An 18,379-nucleotide genomic window follows, 5' to 3' on the forward strand; every position below is an offset into this window, starting at 1 on the left:
AGGTGCCCCTGTAGCTACCTGTCCACCACGTCAAACACCAGCTGAATCTCAGAGGAATATGCAGCTCCTTGAGGCTCCTTTCAAAAACCTGGCCTGGATTTCTGCATTGCATCCATGGTATTTTTTTCCCTAATTGTCTATTTATTTGTTACTGTAATTCATGCTGGTGAAATGGTACCATAAAAATGTGATTCTACTTTCTAAACACTGAAATGAATGTTCACCATATTTACAGCTACTGAGTAAAATTAGGACAGCAATAAAATGTTAGACAATGACATTTAATGTTACTCCATTAATAGATTTTATCACTTTTTTTTTTTAATCCTACCACAACAATGTGTATTTTCATATACATTATATTTAATAAAATGTATAGATATGGAATTAGGAAAACATGGGTTTAGTTCTATTTACATATTTTACTGGAAACAATTTTCTTAACAACATTGAAAAATAGAAACTTAAAGTTCTCTTAATTGTGTTTTCTGCCAGTTAGTGGTAAACAAATGCATGCCTTGGAAGTTAAACTCCCTCTAAAACGTGGTCAGTTGAAAGTTTCTAACTAAAGTGTGTATCTCTGTTTTTGTTTCAAAAAATACATAAGTATGTCTGTCATTTCTGATACAAAATTCTACACTATCTTCAATAAATAAATAATAAAGCGATTCTGAAAAGTATGAAATGTAAACTTTGTTGTCCCTCCAACATACTTTTTTTTTTTTTCCCATTGCTTGAAACATTACAGTGGTATTGTAGGAAATTATAATACACAGACACTTTCCAGCACAGTTTACACTTGTTACCATACTGCATCTACCTATTTGTTATGAAGATATCCTAATTTCCTAATGGAAATCAATAAGACTTGTAGTGCTAGAAAACACCGCCTATACAGGAAAGGTGGAAACCAGTACTGAAAGGACATGCAAGGAACATCAAAACCTAACAACAGGCTCCACAAGAACATTCACATGCTAATGAAACAGGCTGACACCTCCCATTCAGAAATAAAGTCATTACAAAAATACCAGTGTATGCATGATAGGTAATGAACAAAATGAATCCAGGCAGAACAAAGATGAATTTTACTCTTAAAGGGGTCTATCGTATCTCAGGTCCGGGCTTAGTAAAGCACCTATGTGTGTACTTAAGGGAAACACAACATAAGTGCATGCTTAAAGCTGGGTGCTTTGCCAAACAGAGGAATTTTGCTGAATGTTGGCCTATACGTGTGTATTTGTTGAGTAAAACGCATGTAGAAACTTTTGATTCCCCAAGACAACAAGACTTTTACTTTGGGGTTACCCACTCTGTACAATCACGAACTCTCTGCTTCTCTTCACATCTAGTATCGCTGCCACCACACTTGTGACCAACCCGGCTTGCAACAAACCCTGTTGTGAGCTACAGTGTGCTATCACCCTGAATTCAGTAACATGATATCAAATGCAGTTGGGCACCGTACAATTTAATAACGGGTCACCACTGATTGCTTGGCAAACTAGACTCTGCGGGGTAGAAATTAGCTTCCTGAGCCACAGCCATGATTTTTTTTTCTTCCCCACTGCAGGTGACGTATCATCCATCTGCGTTCACAATTAAGCAGCCGTAGTAAAGCAGTATTGAAGTGTTATAGCACAACATTCATCAGGGCTCTATATTCGATCCTTCACTCACTGTTCAAACATTTCTTCCGAAGGTACTGAGTGGGTGTACTCTTCTGGAGTGCAACTCATCTCTGTGCAGAAGGCCTGTATATATATTTATTTTGGGGGCAATGTGAGTCATGAAGTGGTATCTTAATAGAATCTTCTCTGTTTATAGATATAGACTATTTATTTTCTAAGTCTTTTCAGCATCACCGTGAAGATCTTCAAAGATCTTCTTACTGCATAACTGCTTGTTCCATTCACAAAACATTTACACACCACCTTGCTGAGCAATAGGCACAGAATTCCTTAAGGGGGAAAACCCTGCAGAAAGCCTCCAAACATACCAACATTGCCTTCTTCTTGTAAATTATAGAGTAGCTGGAGCAAGCACAGAAACCTATGTGGTTTTCCAGCCTTTCTGACTGGAGCACGACAAACAACTAGGTTATTTCATAAACCCAGGAAACAAACATCAGGTTCCACATAGAGAAATTGAGGGAGATTTCCTCACTAAACTGGGACCCATTTTTCAGTGAGAATTATCAAGGCACAAAGATGCTCCTGTTTGCTTTGATAACCCTCTTGTGTGTGAAGGGCAAGCAGTAGTTTCATACCAAACCAATAAGGATTTAGTGACAGCTTCTGCAGACACCTATTGCAGTGAACTCAGACTGAAAAAAAAAAACAAACAAAACATTGGTCCCTTTCCTTCTAAGGCTCATCAAACAATTGCAGGTCTAGTCGGACGACTATCTCTCCTGTTGGGACTTCATGCAGAAGGAGACACTTTGTAACTGGTCCCTTTGAACCCTGATCCTTCTTAATGTCTGCCACACGGATCTCTGTTCTGCCCAAAAAGTCTGAAATGCAAAAAGACAGCATGCTTAGAAATAGAACAACCATTTTATGTTGCAGTAAAAATGCTAATGTGCAGAAGGAATTAAGCTTCCATCTACACATAACAAAAGAAGAAAACAAGTCTTCAGTCCAATTACATTTTTGCAGTTGAAATAGGCCAAATGCCTCCTATCTGCACAGAAGAGAATTTCATCTGGACTGTGTTAGACAGCAGAAGTATTTAAAAATAAATGGTGCCACAAGCAGAAAAATCCACTGTGTACTTCACAGCTGCCTTGCTTAAGTAGCTTATTTATTTTATGACATGTTAGAGAAAAGGCCGAAGGTCACTGCACAGTTCGAACTGAGCGTGAAGCCTTCAGGAGATGATAGAGCCAAGGAATGCATTGCACTAGTGACAAGGTCACTGGGGCAATCTGCACTGGTCACATGAACGACAGTCCTATCCAAACACTTCCTCAGAGATTATGACTCCAAAATACACTCCTCAATGCTCAATACGCCTACTGCAGATTATGAAATAAGCATGGGGTAGGTTCAATCTTGGGTTCATTTCTGCCACTTTCACTGCTTGTTACAGGAACCTGAAGACATTTCTTTTCTTCCTCCATGAATTTATCCATTAGCAAAGAGCAACCAGAGTTCCACCTAAAGGCTTAGCAGAAATGCAAACCACTCTTCAGTTGCTGCCAAGTTGCACAAGAAGGGAAATCCCCCAGAACAGATCTCCCAGTACTAGCATGACTAGACTGGGGGCTGAGGGTGAGTCAGGCCCCAAACACGCAAAGGGGCTCAATATTTACCTCAGCAAGCATACACCTCTTCAAAATGGGAGACTTGAAAATACCCTTGGAAGGGTGGCTGCCCCCTGCTTACCATCTGGGGAGAACTGGTCCCTCTCAAACACCGTGATGCAGAGTACGTCCTGCTCGAGGTCTTTGATAAAGAACTGGCAGTTGGAGTTCCACTTGGGATTGAGGGTGTCCTGTATCGTCTTGGTAATGTGGCACTGAGAGCCCATCGTCACCTCACAGTATGGGTTACTCTTTCCTGGGAAGAAGGAAACAAACAGAAAAGTGTAAACACAGTTTCAAGAGTGTGCCTGAACATTCTCTTAGTCCGATAGCCAACTGTCTGCGCAAAGATGCTGGCCTCACTGCCATTTCAGTAAACAGGGACACAGTTCTGCAAGGTGTTGAGCACTTTCCACTTTTCATTTCAGGACTTTGTGGCTTATTATGTCTTTGATATGATTTGATTGACATGGTAGAAGCTAAGTTTGCCTGTACCAAATGCTCAAGTGCACGACAACTGCATTGCCACTACTTAACTGCACAGAATCATGTCTATGTATTTCAAGTTCATTAAAACTGCTTTATTAAACAAAACCACATTTTAGACAGAGCCTCCTTCAAAGTTAGTCTGACAAATAGGAATGTCTTCTTCACAGAGCACTTTACGCAGTGCAAGGCACTTACCATGGGACCTGCAAGGTTTTAGTTCAATGCCTTCAACAATATTGACCATCAGTCTCCCAATGCCTGTTGCTCTTTGTGAGCGAACTGTGGTGAAACAGAAGAGGAGAGACAAAACTCATTAATGTATTTTCCTGCCCACAGACTTCCCCACAAAGGATGAGAGCCCCTGCACCGCGTGCTGTACCTAAGTAGGCCTTTTCCCTCTTCTTCTTTTCCGTCTCTATGTAAAGTTCCGAAGCAGCTTTAATTTTCTGAACCCAGGCAGTCCTTCAGAAGGAAAGGAAAAAAAAAAAGTTGCAAAATACCATTTCCATTTTTCCTCCCTGGTGCACTGCAGACAAAAGTAAAGCTGGCCCTCTTTCCCAGCCGCTTGCAGTCTCAGGCCCTGACCCCGCCACAGGCTGAAGCTGTCTCCCTGGCAGAGATCTTATTGCAATTCACAGCACCTGCAGAAATTTAATCATCCCAGCCTAGCAGATCCCGTCACACAATGCAAGCTCCAGAGAACTACGAACAGGAGAGGACATGGTGAGAAACCAAAAGACAGAGGTAGCAGGTTTGCTTTTCCCAAGCCTTTCATTGCTCAGAGGAAACAGCCCCAAGAGGAAGGCATGGTGAGAGACACGTGCCCCGGGAGGCACAGCCTAATGACTCCTGGGCTTTACTAACCTGTGGGGATTATGCTGCCTGAAGAACTGGCTGGGCTCAAAGAGTATTTCGGAAGGGATGTCACTAAGAAGAAGGGCAAGCTTTGTAATTGTAGTTAGGGAAATAATTTCCTACTTAAGAGTCTGTGTGGAAAGCTGGACAGAGAAAAAACATGGAAGAAGGAGTCCTATGAAGTGTTTGAAAGGATATCCTGTGACATACAAGGGAGCCCAAGACCTGAGTCAAGGCAAAATGAAAGAATAGAGCAGGCGTGAATCAATTTCTGATCCCAGAATGAATTGTTGCTGGTCTACAATGCACTGTGCCTACTTACAGTGGCCTGGATTTGGGTTTAAACATGCGCCTGTATTCTCCAGAGGCAACTGTTTAAGAAAACAAAACACTTAAGGACAATTTGTCTTCCAGCTCACCCCTAAATGGTAATTGGCAGCTTCAGAACTGTACCAAGATTTTGATCACATGGGTCTTTTAAGATTAAATGGGCACATAAATCACTCATTGATGTTATCTTTTTTTCTGTTGCTCTTAATTAAAAACAAGTGAATGATAAAAACTTGGAGGTATCTCATCTAAAATGCTGAATTTCTGCTGAACAAGCTGTCTAGGATAAAAGACAGTCAAAGGCTGTACCCCATATAAATAAAAGCATTTTACAGGAGTGCCTAAATTCTGATAGCAATTTCTGTGGTTCTCTCTATAGTGAGTGGAGCGAGCCAGGCACCTCCAGGGGGCGTTCAGCATTTGATTTGTCTGTTTCCACTGATGGGTTAGGGTAGCATCTCCCTTGAGTTCCTCAGGCTAGGTAGGATGAACGTGGATCAGAGTTTAGATGTTTCTGACTACTGCAGTGAGTGCTCTGACCCACAACATACGGTTATTGCTATAGTCCGATTTGCACGACAGATCCTAAGTGGAAAAGGCTGTGTCAATTTTCATCAGCAAGGAGCTAACCCCGATGCTTGTTCATTCTCTGGCATAGAGGGACAGACAGCATCCCAAAGGACAAATGGGATCCATAAAAATACAATTTTTTACAAGAATAAATACGTGTGTGTAACTGATAATGAATAATGCTGGCAGGCAGGCAGGGAACACCAATGTTTTATAATTTTTCATGCATTAGAATTTTTACAGGCAACACATTTGCAAGGTAGCATAATACTGTCAATACTGTGTAAGATTTTTTGCTGGATTTTCAGCCTCCATTTTTTTCTTTCGTTTACCTTATATTGAAAAGGTTTGTCTGCAAAAATGTAAGTCAGCATAAGTCTTTTTAAGCTTGCCAGAGACACAAATCATCAGCAGAGGTTTTGAGGTTGTCATTCTTCTCACTTCTTCATTCTGAACTGAATCAGGTTAAAACTAACTGGGTTTTGTTTCGTGTGTTTTTGCTTCAAGTTTTAATGCAGACTTGTTCCTGAATCTCATTCAACATACAGTCATACAGATGCTTACACTGGCACAAAAACTCCGATGGATAGTAACAGAAGATAGGACTGAATCTCTTAGTTTCCTTATGCTAACATGAGATGTGAAATGTGGCCTATCATATCAGCCCTCCTAGACATTTCATTGTTGGTCTTACTGGAATTCAGGAAGCATCATTATTTCTCAATCCTTTTCATGAGTGTCACCACATTCTCAAGCACAAGGAATTATCCAGTGTTGTGGTATTAGCTGCTTGGAGACTGTTATGCATGTGTACATCAAATACATTTGTATCAGACTTTTCAAATTCAGGACTAACATGGCCTGTGCAGGTACTTACCTTTCATTAATGCTTTCAGCCCGGAGCGTATAGACTCTATCAATGTGGGAGATATGGAAGATGGGCTCATCTCCAGAAGGGTCTGTGGGTAATTTTACTAGTACCTCATTTAGAAAAATGGGCTGTAAAACATTAGGCAAAGCTAGAGTTCTATCGCACAATATCCGAACAGATGCATTCAATAAAGAGCAATTCACAACAGATTTTTTTTGTGCCTACACTATCTTCTCCCCTTCAGCCTGCCTCCCGTCTTTCTTCAGATATGTCATTTTTTGAATTTTCTTTTTATTAAATATATAGGTGCCTCCACAGTCTGGGAACATTTCTCCTGAAGTAATAAAACAGCCTTATGGCGCATAGAAATCTCTCCTTTCCCACAAGAAGCAGCAAACACTACTCTCTTCATCACTCCCTCTTACACAACCTCTGTTGAAGAGGTTGTTTTAGCCAATCTTCAAAAGCATCTTCTCTCATCTAGCTAAGCAAACCACCAGCTTGCTCACCATCAGTCCCTGGAATCCCCAGCATATGCCAAACCTTCAAATCTCTTCTATATAAAGGCTACTGCCCACATGTCCACCTTGCTGGCTGCTGCCTCCTGTACCTCCGTTAGCATAAAACTATCTTAGTCACTGCTTAAGAATGGTACTTACAGTTTTGTACATTTTGTATTGCAGGTTAGACTTGGGGCTGAAGACCTTGTCTGTGCCAGAGGAGCCAAGAGGTTTTATGATCTGAGTCAGGAGGAGGAAATCGTTGAAGAGAAAGCCATACAGTTCCTTGTTACTCTTGGCTTTATAGAGTTTCCCACTGTGCAGAAACTTGCGTGGTCCCAAGCAGTTTGTAACAGAATTAAATACGAGTTGCTGCGAAAAGTAGAAGAAGAAGAACAACGCACTGTATAAAGTAAAACAATCGAGGTTCCCCTGAAAGAGATCAAATATAGTTTTGAGTCCTGATGTTAGTTTTAAGTTGTGTCACAGGGATGATGAGCGATGTCTCTGCCTTGTGCATGATAAGCAGCGCATGTTATAGAAACACTATATGAAAATTAAGGCATCCCATCAGTTGCGCAGGGCATGTCCTGAGCAGTCAGAGAAAAGCCAAAAGCATTTGTGCCTCCTTTTGAGTTTCTCTGCCACACGCATGCATTTCTGTGACTGGAACCGAGCTGATGATGCAGCCATCTCCCTTCAGGCAGTAGTTATAACAAGCTGAACACAACTTTGACCCTGAAATAGTTAGATTTTGTAAGAAGAAAAGTAGTGCTCTCCAGTTCATAAACCAAGCAGCACTTACTATTTTTTCATCTTTTGAACTGAAAGCTCTATGTATATTTTGAAAATCAAGTTGTGATCTGTCTGCCTCTATCTTCACCAATAACAGGGTATAGTAACAGGATCAAAGTATCCTCTGTCCACCACAAATATTTTCATTATAGTTTCAGTAGAGAAGCTTAGCATGTTACCTTAAAAAACTAATGTGCATTAGCAGGCAGTGATTCTCTAGGTAAAGTCTTGAGAGAGACTTGATCAGCATTCTTGAGCTTTCAAAATGTATACAAAGTTTTATCACAGAAAATAGTTTCTGTGATGAGTTTTAAAGAACTCCAGGATGGGCAGGCATAGCTTCAGGATGAGATACAGCAGTACAACTGTCGCTGTATTGTAAAGAGCTATGAAACTGAAAGGTGGTTGAAAATTGCAGCATTTAACCTGGCACTAGTCCAGAGGCAGGAAACAAAAGCAGCATTTATCATATCGAAGGCAATAACAAGAGCAACAAAAAGGATTACATGCACGAGTGAAAGGGAACCAAAGAAGGATGAAAACAAATGAGTAAAGATTATATGATTTGATTACATCGTTTGTCCCTTGATGCAGTGCCATATGTGAGCCATGGGTTCTTCCCAAACAGTGAAGTGTGCCCACATTTGCATTACTCTAGATAGCATGTTGTTTACCTCCGACAGGCCTTCACACTGAACATGAGCCTGGATCCACTCCAGCCTATCTGAATTTTCTTTCTCCCGCACTCCTTCATTTACTTGAGAACACAATTCTTCTGCTTTCTCAAGAGCGTGCTTCAAGTGACTGTGGTCAGGGTGGTTTTCAGGAGTGTTTTCTATTATCTACAGGTAAATAAAATATGTTAGCTTTTTTTATTATCTGCAGTTAAAATGCGTTCATCTTGACAGCCCTGAACTCTTGCTTCTTTTCTTAATTTTCATCAGAGCTAGCCAGCATGTTCCACATTTCTCTTCCTGCTTGACAAACACGAAAAATAAGAGACAAACTCACAGTTGGTATGTGAACAGCTGAAATTAGTGCCTGTCTGCAGAGCCTTTCCATCAGCACGCTGCTCACTCTGCTGACATAAGTATGCAAATTCCAGCCACAGAAACATGGCCATGGCTGATTAAGGAGTCTCTTAAATGCCAACATCCAATTTGTAACTGGATTATTTCCTATGAAGGTCTGGGGTCAGTTTCAATAGTATTATTCAAGATGATAAGTGTTAGGCAACAAATGAAAGTTAGGAAAGGGTTATAAATTATCCAGTAATGTAAGCTGTGCAGTACGGTAACTTGCAACGACTTGGTATTCAGGCTTGCACAATGAATGCCGTTTATGAGACTGTGGGGAGGGAATGACACTGGGAAAAGGCAAGGATGAGCATAAAATAGACCTAGTACTCCCATTTTCTGAATTTTAAACTTTTCATTCAGCTTTTAACGCCTTTTGATTCTTTGTGTGCAAGTTTCACCTCAGTTTCTAGCAGAAATCCAGACTCATTTTTTTTGAAGCCAAATGAGTTTCTGCATTTGCTCTTAGTGTGATCAAATATAGAAGGGCACCCCACTTTCCCTAGTATATCAGATATCTAAGAGGGACAAAGCTCAACACAAAGAGGGAAACTATCCTGTAATTAAGCTGTAAGCAAAGCAGCATCAAAAACATCATCTTTGCAAAAGAACGTACATTTTTAATTATTAGTGGGTATCTTGTTACCCGTTGCATAGGCTTTAGTAGAAAACTTGATAGTGGCATTCCTTTACAGCGAGGATCCATTGCTAACCTCTGAAACATTAGAGAGGTAAAATGGTGTTAGTCAGTTTGCTTAAAACCCAGCAAAAAAAGCTCCTCTGAGAAAGGAAAAGGCAACAAATGAACATAATGCTCCAACTAAATCTGTTAGATCACAAACAATGCAGTAGAATTTATTGTATTTTACGAAATATTCTTCACCTATCTTGCCTGTACAGGAGAAGGGCCTCTTCTTATTATTATTTTTCCAAGTCCCAGCATGTTACTGCAAAACCATTCCTAAACAAACTATTTTATGGCTCTACAGTTTTTTGAAAAAAGGTATTCCTTTAATGAAAAAATGCATGCCTTAAATGAGTGCTTAAGTCTGAAGACTCTTCATTCTAGCCCAAAAGAGGGAGACTATGCATGGGAAATTAGAAAAGCAAAGAGCTAAACTTATGGTGAATAAAATTCATGGTGTTTGCTTCTTCTCTTACTTTAACGAACTCCTTGAACTCAGGAACTTCATCTGTTTTCTGCTGGATGAGGGCTGCCCCATTCAGCTGGCAGCTACAGAACCGAATGTACGGCTGCATGTGTGGCAGCTGGGCTGTCAGTATGTCACCAATCATTTTCACTGGCATCTTCTCCCCAGACATCTTCTTACGCACTCGCAAAGCCCTAAACATGAAAAGGTCATGGGTGTTTTATACACAGGTAGACCACTAAACAAGAATTCCTGATTTATAAAATAAATTATTTGCTTCTTATTCATAACTGAAATGACAAGACCTCTGAATAATAAATAGATCAGCCACAAGACTTACACGTATGGCATATTGTAAGAACATAACAATCAATTTTGCACCCTCAGCCAATATCATTTCCCCCCTGAGGTCACCAAACTATAACTTGGTATTAACTTATCACAAAGCCAGATCAGACACAACATAAAAGGGAACGTAATTTCCCTTTCTATTCATTTAGAGAGGACAGATATGCTCTTGAATGAGGGATAAAAACCGTACCACTTCCTTAAGCCCAAAGCTACCCAGTTTTTAGCCTGGTTTCCTAAGGAAAAGGAGGTTTGTTGTTATCAAGCTGCCTTTGTCCTACCACTGTCATAACTTATCATATTGGTGGCCATTTTCAAACACATTCTACAAAAGAGGAGATATCTCAAAATTTCTAAGTCTCTATAAGTTCAATAAAAAATAGCAGCTCAGTAGGGAAAAAAATGGAAGTTTATTAATCCTCCTGCTTATGAACATGAAGGTTTAACTCAATCCTTACTCATTTTGTCTGGCAATGGCCAGATGAGCAATCAGATGAGCATGCCTCCAAACCAGCCACAGAATTTACTGTGCCTTGCTGAAGCAGTAGGGATGAGTGAGAAAGATGCAGGTAGGAAGACAGGATCCACCAGAGGCCACAGAGAATGAAGGGAGAAATAAGGGTACTTGCACTGTGTGGAGTTTCATGGTAGAGAGTTGGGGCTGCAGTAGTTGGAGACTTTGGAAGGAAGGGTGCAGGGTACACTGGACACAAATCCATAGGAAACCAGGCTTTGTTGGCGACGCTTCTCACAAAACAGCTCATTCAGATGTTATAAGCCTACAATAACTAAAGGAATACATCAGCTAACTCAGAATTAGGGAGGCAGAGACTGTTGTACTTTGCTTTCCAGTCACAGGTAATAGGACTGGAACTGGGTATTGGGCTGTGACAGAGATAATAGGAAGTAAACGTATGGACTGTGGGTAGCCTTGACAAGCACTGCTCTTCAGGAGAAGTTGACCTTGCCTTCTGGAGTATGGGCACACCAAGAGCAAAGTACGTGCAAATACTCTTTTGGTGACTATTTTTGTAAGTGGCAAATATTTTCATGCAGCTAAAAGTAGAACAGGGGGGAGAAGACCATGATTTTTTAGTTGCTAAGTAAGGGGGGGAAAAAAAACTTACTTCAGTAGTTTTATATTGCACATAATCAGCTCCTTCCAATTAACAAAAATCATAGCAACTTCTTTTTCTGTTAGCAGCTCAGATTCCATTAGTGGTTTCTGGAAGATCTATAGATTTAGAAAATTAAGCAATTTAGAAAGCATGTCTTAAGCATAATCAAAGCGACTAAGGCTGATGATGTCTAAGACTTCCTTAGTCTGGAAGCAAGACAACGTTACATCAGAGTAGCACATGATACTCTGTGGAACAGACTTCAAGCACGCACTGTGCCCTAAAGATCCACGGTGCTCCCTGACGATATCTTTGTAAGAAGCATATTTATTTAAAAGAGAATGATCTGAACTGGTGTTGGTGGTGTTCATTATGACCTGGATAACCTGTTTTAAGCTTAGGAATTTTAGTCAGAAGTCTCCTGTAAAATATCCCAGAACTACTTTGATAATACAACTGAAAATACATGTGAATTTGGACTCCTTTATGGAAGTTGTGATTTACCTCATAGCGTCTCAGACTTGCATACCTTGACCTCTTTTTCAAAAAAGAGCCAGGTTTGTATACCTTGATCTCTTTTTCAAAAAAGAGCTTTCACTCTCTATGAAAAGAATTATCCACAGCAAAAGCCTTTTTTTTTCACATGTGAGATGTATTTTGTAACATTTAAAGAGAAGCAGAGTAAATGATAACTGAGTGCCACTGTGAATGTGGAAACTGGTGCATAACGCGCCTCAAGCTTTAGGAGCTTACACGTGAGAAACAAAACTTCAAAATCCAGAGTGAAAAGTGTTTACTGGAAAGAAAATTTAAACATCAGTATTTTGGTGATGGTAACACAAGGGTTTACCACTAGTTACACACACTCCATATATAGTTACACACACTCCCATATAGGCATATATGTATGTATGAAGGTTCAATACAGATCATTCCTAGGAAGTCCAACAGACCAGTGATGTCAAATGACTTTGCACAGTGAAATTATCAATCCATTCAAAAACATGAGTGAATAAAACCTCCTCCTAAAAATGCTGCGCCTTCTTACCTCTGTGACCAACTGCAGATCATTTACATAGTTCTCTTCTGTGACAATGAGCTCATGGATGTACCCCTGCCTTTTCCTTTCAGTAGGTGTCAACATATCCAGAAGATGCAAGTCTGCACACCCTGGAAAACACAAAAGAATCCTAGATTTCACTTATGGTCACTTTCAAATTGATCCAGATTTGTAGTAGGTCAAATAATGCTTAATGAATAGTAACTACTGCCTCTTCATTTAATCATAATTCACATGTAATGGCACAATGCTTACAATACTTGATCCCTTAGTGACTCAAAACATTGTCTCTTACTTTTTTTTTTTTTAATCAAGGCCATTTCTAGGTGATAATTAGTTAATAAGGCAAGTGAATGGAGGTCTGTTAGAATGAAAGCATGCAGTCCAGACACAACTAAAGCAGACTTCCCTGTGGCATTAACAGGATTTCTAAAAATGTCTCTTCTCTGGTGGCAAACCTTAAAGTCCTCCTCACCACTACCTGCCCATTTCCAACCTCTCTCCGAAGTTCACTGTCCCTTTAGGTGTGTCATTCAGCTGGAACCACACTGTAAAATAAATCTCCAAATGGATTACTGTTAATAAAAAGGGGGGCAAAGACTTCACCTGGCTTTACTGCCAAAGAACATACAGCTTTGTTGCTTTGTCCTAAAAAGGAACGGAATTCAGGAAGAGCACTATAGTGACCCTCAGTGCTCTGACGGGAACTTTGGAATTTCAGCCGTCAGCATATTTATACTCTGAATTCAAGTTTAGCCTTAATCAATCTAGTCAAAGTAGGCATCCTCAGCAAGATGGTACTGTAGGGTTTATTTACTTCTTCACATTTCAATTAAAAATTGCTTCAAAATTTTTGAAGAATCTGAGCCAGAACACATGAACGTCAGTGGAGATCACCTCACACATTTCACTAACTTATAGACCAAGCCAAAGGGGTTGATTATTGTTCTCCTCTACCTTTAAAAGCATGAGAAAAACTGGTAATAAAGAATTCATCTTCTACCAGTTTTTTCCTTCTCTTTTTGAAAACCACCACCTGTGTATTTGTCCTCTGTAGATTCTTGAATTTTTATACTACAATAAATTTCAAACTTCACATTCTATTTTCTATTCTGAAATACAACAGAACGTTTAGTTACATTTTTCCCTGTAAGATAGTATTTTTTCAACACAGATCAATTCAATTCTTCTGAAACTGGCAAGCAAAATATTTTCTTCCCATCTTAACACTCTTAACACTATTTTTGTTATGTTTCTGTATTAAAAAATGTATTTCAAAAATAAAAGTTGCTTTGAAGAAGGTTTAAAATGTTTTTCTTTAAGTATTGACTATGACACAATCAAAATTCTTCAGTTTAATTCTTTCCCCAACCCCTCAATAAAGTACTGGCAAATTCAGTATATTCCCCATCAAAACAGTTTTTCCTATTGAAGAAGATCTGACTGAAAACATTCAGTGAGACCTTTGCTTCATGGGGTTTTAAATGGTCAAAGCTTGTTATTTTTCACTGTTCACCAGCATCAATCATGACACCAACACAATGAGATCTAATGGGTGTATTTTTAGATCACACGTTCTCAAATGCTTTCATAAAGCAAACCACTACTGCTCCTAATGGTATCATGCCCTGGACAATTCTTTCAGTTCTTTGCACATAAAGTTAATAAGTAGATGGTATCTCTTGCATTGTTAGCATTTCCTACATTTTTAGCTTCCTGAATGTAATTCAGGAGCTGATTCTGCACAATGCAACCAGCACGGTCCACAAGTATCACCATTAAATTTTTCATGAACTACTTCTGGAACAACTTGCTTTAACTAATCTGGGCTCCAGAAAAGGTTATGAAAAGTTTGATTAAAAAAAAAAAAAAAAAGTAGATACAGACAATCAAGGTAATTTCCTCTATATTAGGATGAGCACAGATGGAAGCGCAGCATACTGATAATGCTCCTTTGGGATTCTGTATATTGCAGTCCTTTAAAAGACACAATTCAAACCTTGCTCAAAATAAAAAGGTTGGTTTTGAGAAATATCAATTATCAACTTAATGTCAAAATAATCAAAATACCAGGCACTTTTCAAAAGCCAAAAGTTTCAATTCTGTTTAATAAATGACTGCTTCAAAGCATTCTCTTAGTTATGTAAATCAGAGGTCTAATGAACAGAATCAGTTCTCCCCAAGCAGTGTCAGCTTCATTAAAAGTGAACAAAGTGCTTAATGATTTTTCTCTAGAGACTGGGGAATTTTAGTGTTCAAAGATGCTGATGACCTTGCATTGAAGTGTTGTTTCCAACCACCAGCCTTTTAGAGGAAGCATTTAACATTTTGAACCACAATATTAAAGTGGCTAGCTTGACAGATAGGCAGCTGGGACTGAAACGGGCTACTTTGAACTCCAACAGATGGCCCGTCTTTGAACACTAAGTATTTGGGAAAATAGCCTACTTCAGTTAGAACAGAATATGCAGGAGGGACTTTTCTCATAAAGGATTTTCTTTATTAGGTACACAAGTACTAAGAATTTTCTCATCTTTGCATCATAAGCACCAAACAAGAGCTGGGTTCCTTTTCAGGTTGAAATGTCAAGGCCATGGGGCTCTAGCTAGTTATTCATGGAAGGCAAAGTACTGTGTAAAGTACTTTTATGAACATCCAAATTCCACATGCAGCTGTAATAATATCATTCATGAATTCATTCCACTAAAAGAAACTCCTTGTAAAGTGTTCTTGATATCAGACATTTCCCCTGACAAATGGGAATGTTCTGCAATGGGTGAAGTCCAGCACCTTACCTTAGCATAGAGCTGGTTGGTATTTAGTTTAAGGCTCACAGTCATTCAGCACAAAGCCATTCAGCTACTTAAAATTAAGCACTGGAATTTGCCTTTTTAGTTATCAGAGTTCCCCATTCTATTGTATTTCCTTTCCAACTCTGCAAAAGTGTTGGATTCCATCTGAAAGGCTGCAGAAGCTGAATTTGATTCTTTAACTACAAAAAAAATCTAGTAAATTCAGAAAATAATGGAGAACTTAGGATAGCTAATTCAGCATGTTCACAGTGCAGTGAATACAAATTTCTGCCCTTCAGTTGAGTAACATCTATGAATCCAAGCAGTGGCACGCATGCATGCTCACCAGACTGATTATTGTGTCTGGACTTACAGAACCAGCCTACGACTGTTGTACCTAGAAACCTGTCCTTTGATTTCTCATCACCATGGGACCTGCAGAACTGAGGGCTTCTAGAAATGTAAACATGATAATTTAAAATATCATTCCAAAAAGTAAGAGTGTTGTTCCCTTTTCCTTGCAAAGACAGCCTCTTCACAACATGGGTCTCAGCTACTTGCTAAGCCACAAAGCAATCCACCATAGATCATGTTTCTTCAGAAACAGGGTCCTGCTGTGGAACTCACTGATCTATATAGATAGGCACAATTTCTGATTTCTTCTAATCTGGGGAAATTTTCTAAACAATATAGCTGGCAGATTTCACCACAAACTTCATACTGGCCCAGTCCGTAACGACAAGATCACAGTAGACAGGAGTCTGTTCTATTATAGGGAACCAGAAGCAGTAACAAATTACATCATGGTTTTCCTCCCAAAGCTTAAGCAAGGAGAAATTGCACACCTGGCACCTCAGTAGCATTCCTTCCCTCAGACAGATTACAGCGTTTGAGCATTCATTCTTCTTATCAACCCACTTCAGATACAACCACCAATTTCCTGCACACATCTCGTGGGATGGGCCTGCTGCTGAGACTATTTCAAGCTTTTGCTGAGGACAGCTGGTGATCCAACAGACATTTCCTTCTCTATCTTTCGTGATGCAAAATTACATTTCACAGCTATTTTCGGTGATTTCAGCATGTTTAGAATATCTTAACAGGACCAGTATGCCCACTTACTGGTACAGCAGAGCATTTCCCCCGAGGACGTACAGAAGTAGGATGAAGAAACAAGCCTGGAAAGTCCCACTTGCAAAATATTAAACACAGCTTTGTTTTCGCTAAGACCAGGCACCAGCAACACATGTACCTCCTCCTCCTGTTCACAGTGATCAGCTATTACCAGGGAGACGGAATGCCACTGCCAACCCACACAGGCCAAAAAATAAACTCAAGGATCTTGTGTAACATTTTTTATTTTTTTTAATTCTAAAACATGCCCTAGTGCTAAATGCTAGTTGTGTAGTATTCAAAAATACACACTTTTGATTCGCTACCAGCATCTTTGTTTTGCAATAGCAAAATCTTTCTGCAGTGTCTTTTTGCATTAGCACCTTATTTTCTATGCAAAAATTTGTTTTAGAATTAAATCAAGGGAAGGTGGGGAAGAAGGGTGAGACAGTTGGGAAGGCAACCTTCTAAATCCTTTCAGAAACTAAGAGAACATGTGTGCCACTCCCCTTCCAGAATCCTCTAAGGGAGAATAAAATCCTGTGTGTCCATCTTAAAATATATAGCAGCAAGGACATGGATACACCTAAAAATATATAGTGGCAGACTTAACCGATTCCTGGACTGGTTTATCACATCAGATAACTCAAAATCTCACCTCTGAATTATGACCCAGGACCTATCTCGAGCCCCTGACCGCTTCCTGTACAGTAACAGCAAATCAGTCAAGAGCATCAGGCACAGGTCCAATCTGAAGGAACTGCATAATCCAGTCTTAAAATGGTGTCCACAAAAATAAAGATGTCATATAGGTACTTCACTTGGGGTCAGAAATGTGGTAAGAAGTAATCTGACGGTTCAAGCGTTTTATTAAAATTTCACTTCCTCATACCAATATCCAGCCATCACCTTTCCTGGCTTCAAGTCTTCTCCTCTAAAAAAAAAGCTTAAATGAAGTAATCAAACCAGATGGATTTTAATGCTCATCTGGATCCAACACATGAAACTATTTAGCAGAGAAAACTGCAGTTGGCAGAGAAGAATGTGATGAAAAAAAAAAAAAAAAAAAAAAAAACACGAAACCAGGTTTCAGCAAGTAGGGCCAGGGCGCAGAAAACCTTTGTCTGTGGCACTGGTGTGAGCCTGGTTCAGAGCAGTGCTTTCCTTGTGCTAGCACCAGTTCACAGCTGTATGCTGGTGGGTGTCAGCAGAGCTGGCAGCATCAGGGGGTACAAACCCAACACACAGGTCAGGAACTGAATGGAGGATAAGCAGACAGCTTTCTTCTTGCTGCTGGTACAGCTAGCTGCTGCTGAGGGGCCTGACTCCATAAAGGTAGGGGAGACATGAAGAAACAAATGAGAAACTTATGCTGGAAAATGGAGCCAAATCCTTTGATCACAGTCTCACAGGGCTACAGGGAATCCAGCATCTTCTAAAAACTCTAAACTCACTTGCTGTAGAAGAGCTATCTTAGGTATAAACATCCTTCCACTTAAACACATGATCAGATACCTTTTCCATGAAATGTTTAATTCAAATAATTCCACAAGATTAAACTTGTTCTAAAATCTGACTTCTAATCTGTGTTCTTCCACAGGCTTAATAGAAGTTACAGAAGAAGAGTTATAGGTGTGATTCAAATTAGTTTCTGGCTCCACACAGACATTGCAATCTGAATTTCTGTGCTGAGGTGAAGCAGTTCTGCTACTTCTGGGTTTTGTTCTCTTTTTTAACAACGTGGAGGGGAATGAAACAGCCATGAAACTTGCTGTAACAAATGGTGGAAATTTGTTGCCTCTATCAGAATTATGTCTACACATACTACTAACATTACTAGGTTAAGCCAGGTAAAGTTAAGGTGACTCTCACAATTTCTCCTCACGTAGACAGTAACTCAAAATGAGTCCTTATTCCAGGCAAAATGTTCCTTTGCAAACTAACAACTAGTATAAAAACCAGTGAGATCTACATCCAGGAAATGAAATCTTCATGAAAATACTT

At 39.7% G+C, this 18,379-nt stretch overlaps 1 protein-coding gene across 8 annotated transcripts in view; it reads right to left on the reverse strand.

Annotated features, from left to right (window-relative positions):
• Window positions 1-262: 262 nt before the first annotated feature.
• ITSN1 (intersectin 1) overlaps window positions 263-18,379 on the reverse strand; it is a 123,324-nt gene continuing 105,207 nt past the window's right edge. For 4 of the 8 annotated variants that reach the window (XM_068688832.1, XM_068688815.1, XM_068688789.1 and 1 more), the window contains 12 exons: window positions 12,459-12,580; window positions 11,420-11,526; window positions 9,955-10,138; window positions 9,410-9,508; window positions 8,392-8,559; window positions 7,082-7,294; window positions 6,429-6,550; window positions 4,661-4,723; window positions 4,176-4,258; window positions 3,992-4,075; window positions 3,390-3,563; window positions 263-2,515 (listed from right to left, as the gene is read on the reverse strand). In XM_068688832.1, the coding sequence (XP_068544933.1) occupies window positions 2,367-2,515; window positions 3,390-3,563; window positions 3,992-4,075; window positions 4,176-4,258; window positions 4,661-4,723; window positions 6,429-6,550; window positions 7,082-7,294; window positions 8,392-8,559; window positions 9,410-9,508; window positions 9,955-10,138; window positions 11,420-11,526; window positions 12,459-12,580 (1,568 nt within the window). In that variant the 3' untranslated portion in view covers window positions 263-2,366. Of the gene's footprint in view, window positions 2,516-3,389; window positions 3,564-3,991; window positions 4,076-4,175; window positions 4,259-4,660; window positions 4,724-4,973; window positions 5,023-6,428; window positions 6,551-7,081; window positions 7,295-8,391; window positions 8,560-9,409; window positions 9,509-9,954; window positions 10,139-11,037; window positions 11,081-11,419; window positions 11,527-12,458; window positions 12,581-18,379 lie in introns of those variants that run through there. The other 4 variants (XM_068688825.1, XM_068688808.1, XM_068688839.1 and 1 more) reach the window with 4 other exon arrangements.

This window comes from Anas acuta, chromosome 1, assembly GCF_963932015.1.
Source record: "Anas acuta chromosome 1, bAnaAcu1.1, whole genome shotgun sequence".
Taxonomy (NCBI): Eukaryota; Metazoa; Chordata; class Aves; order Anseriformes; family Anatidae; genus Anas; species Anas acuta.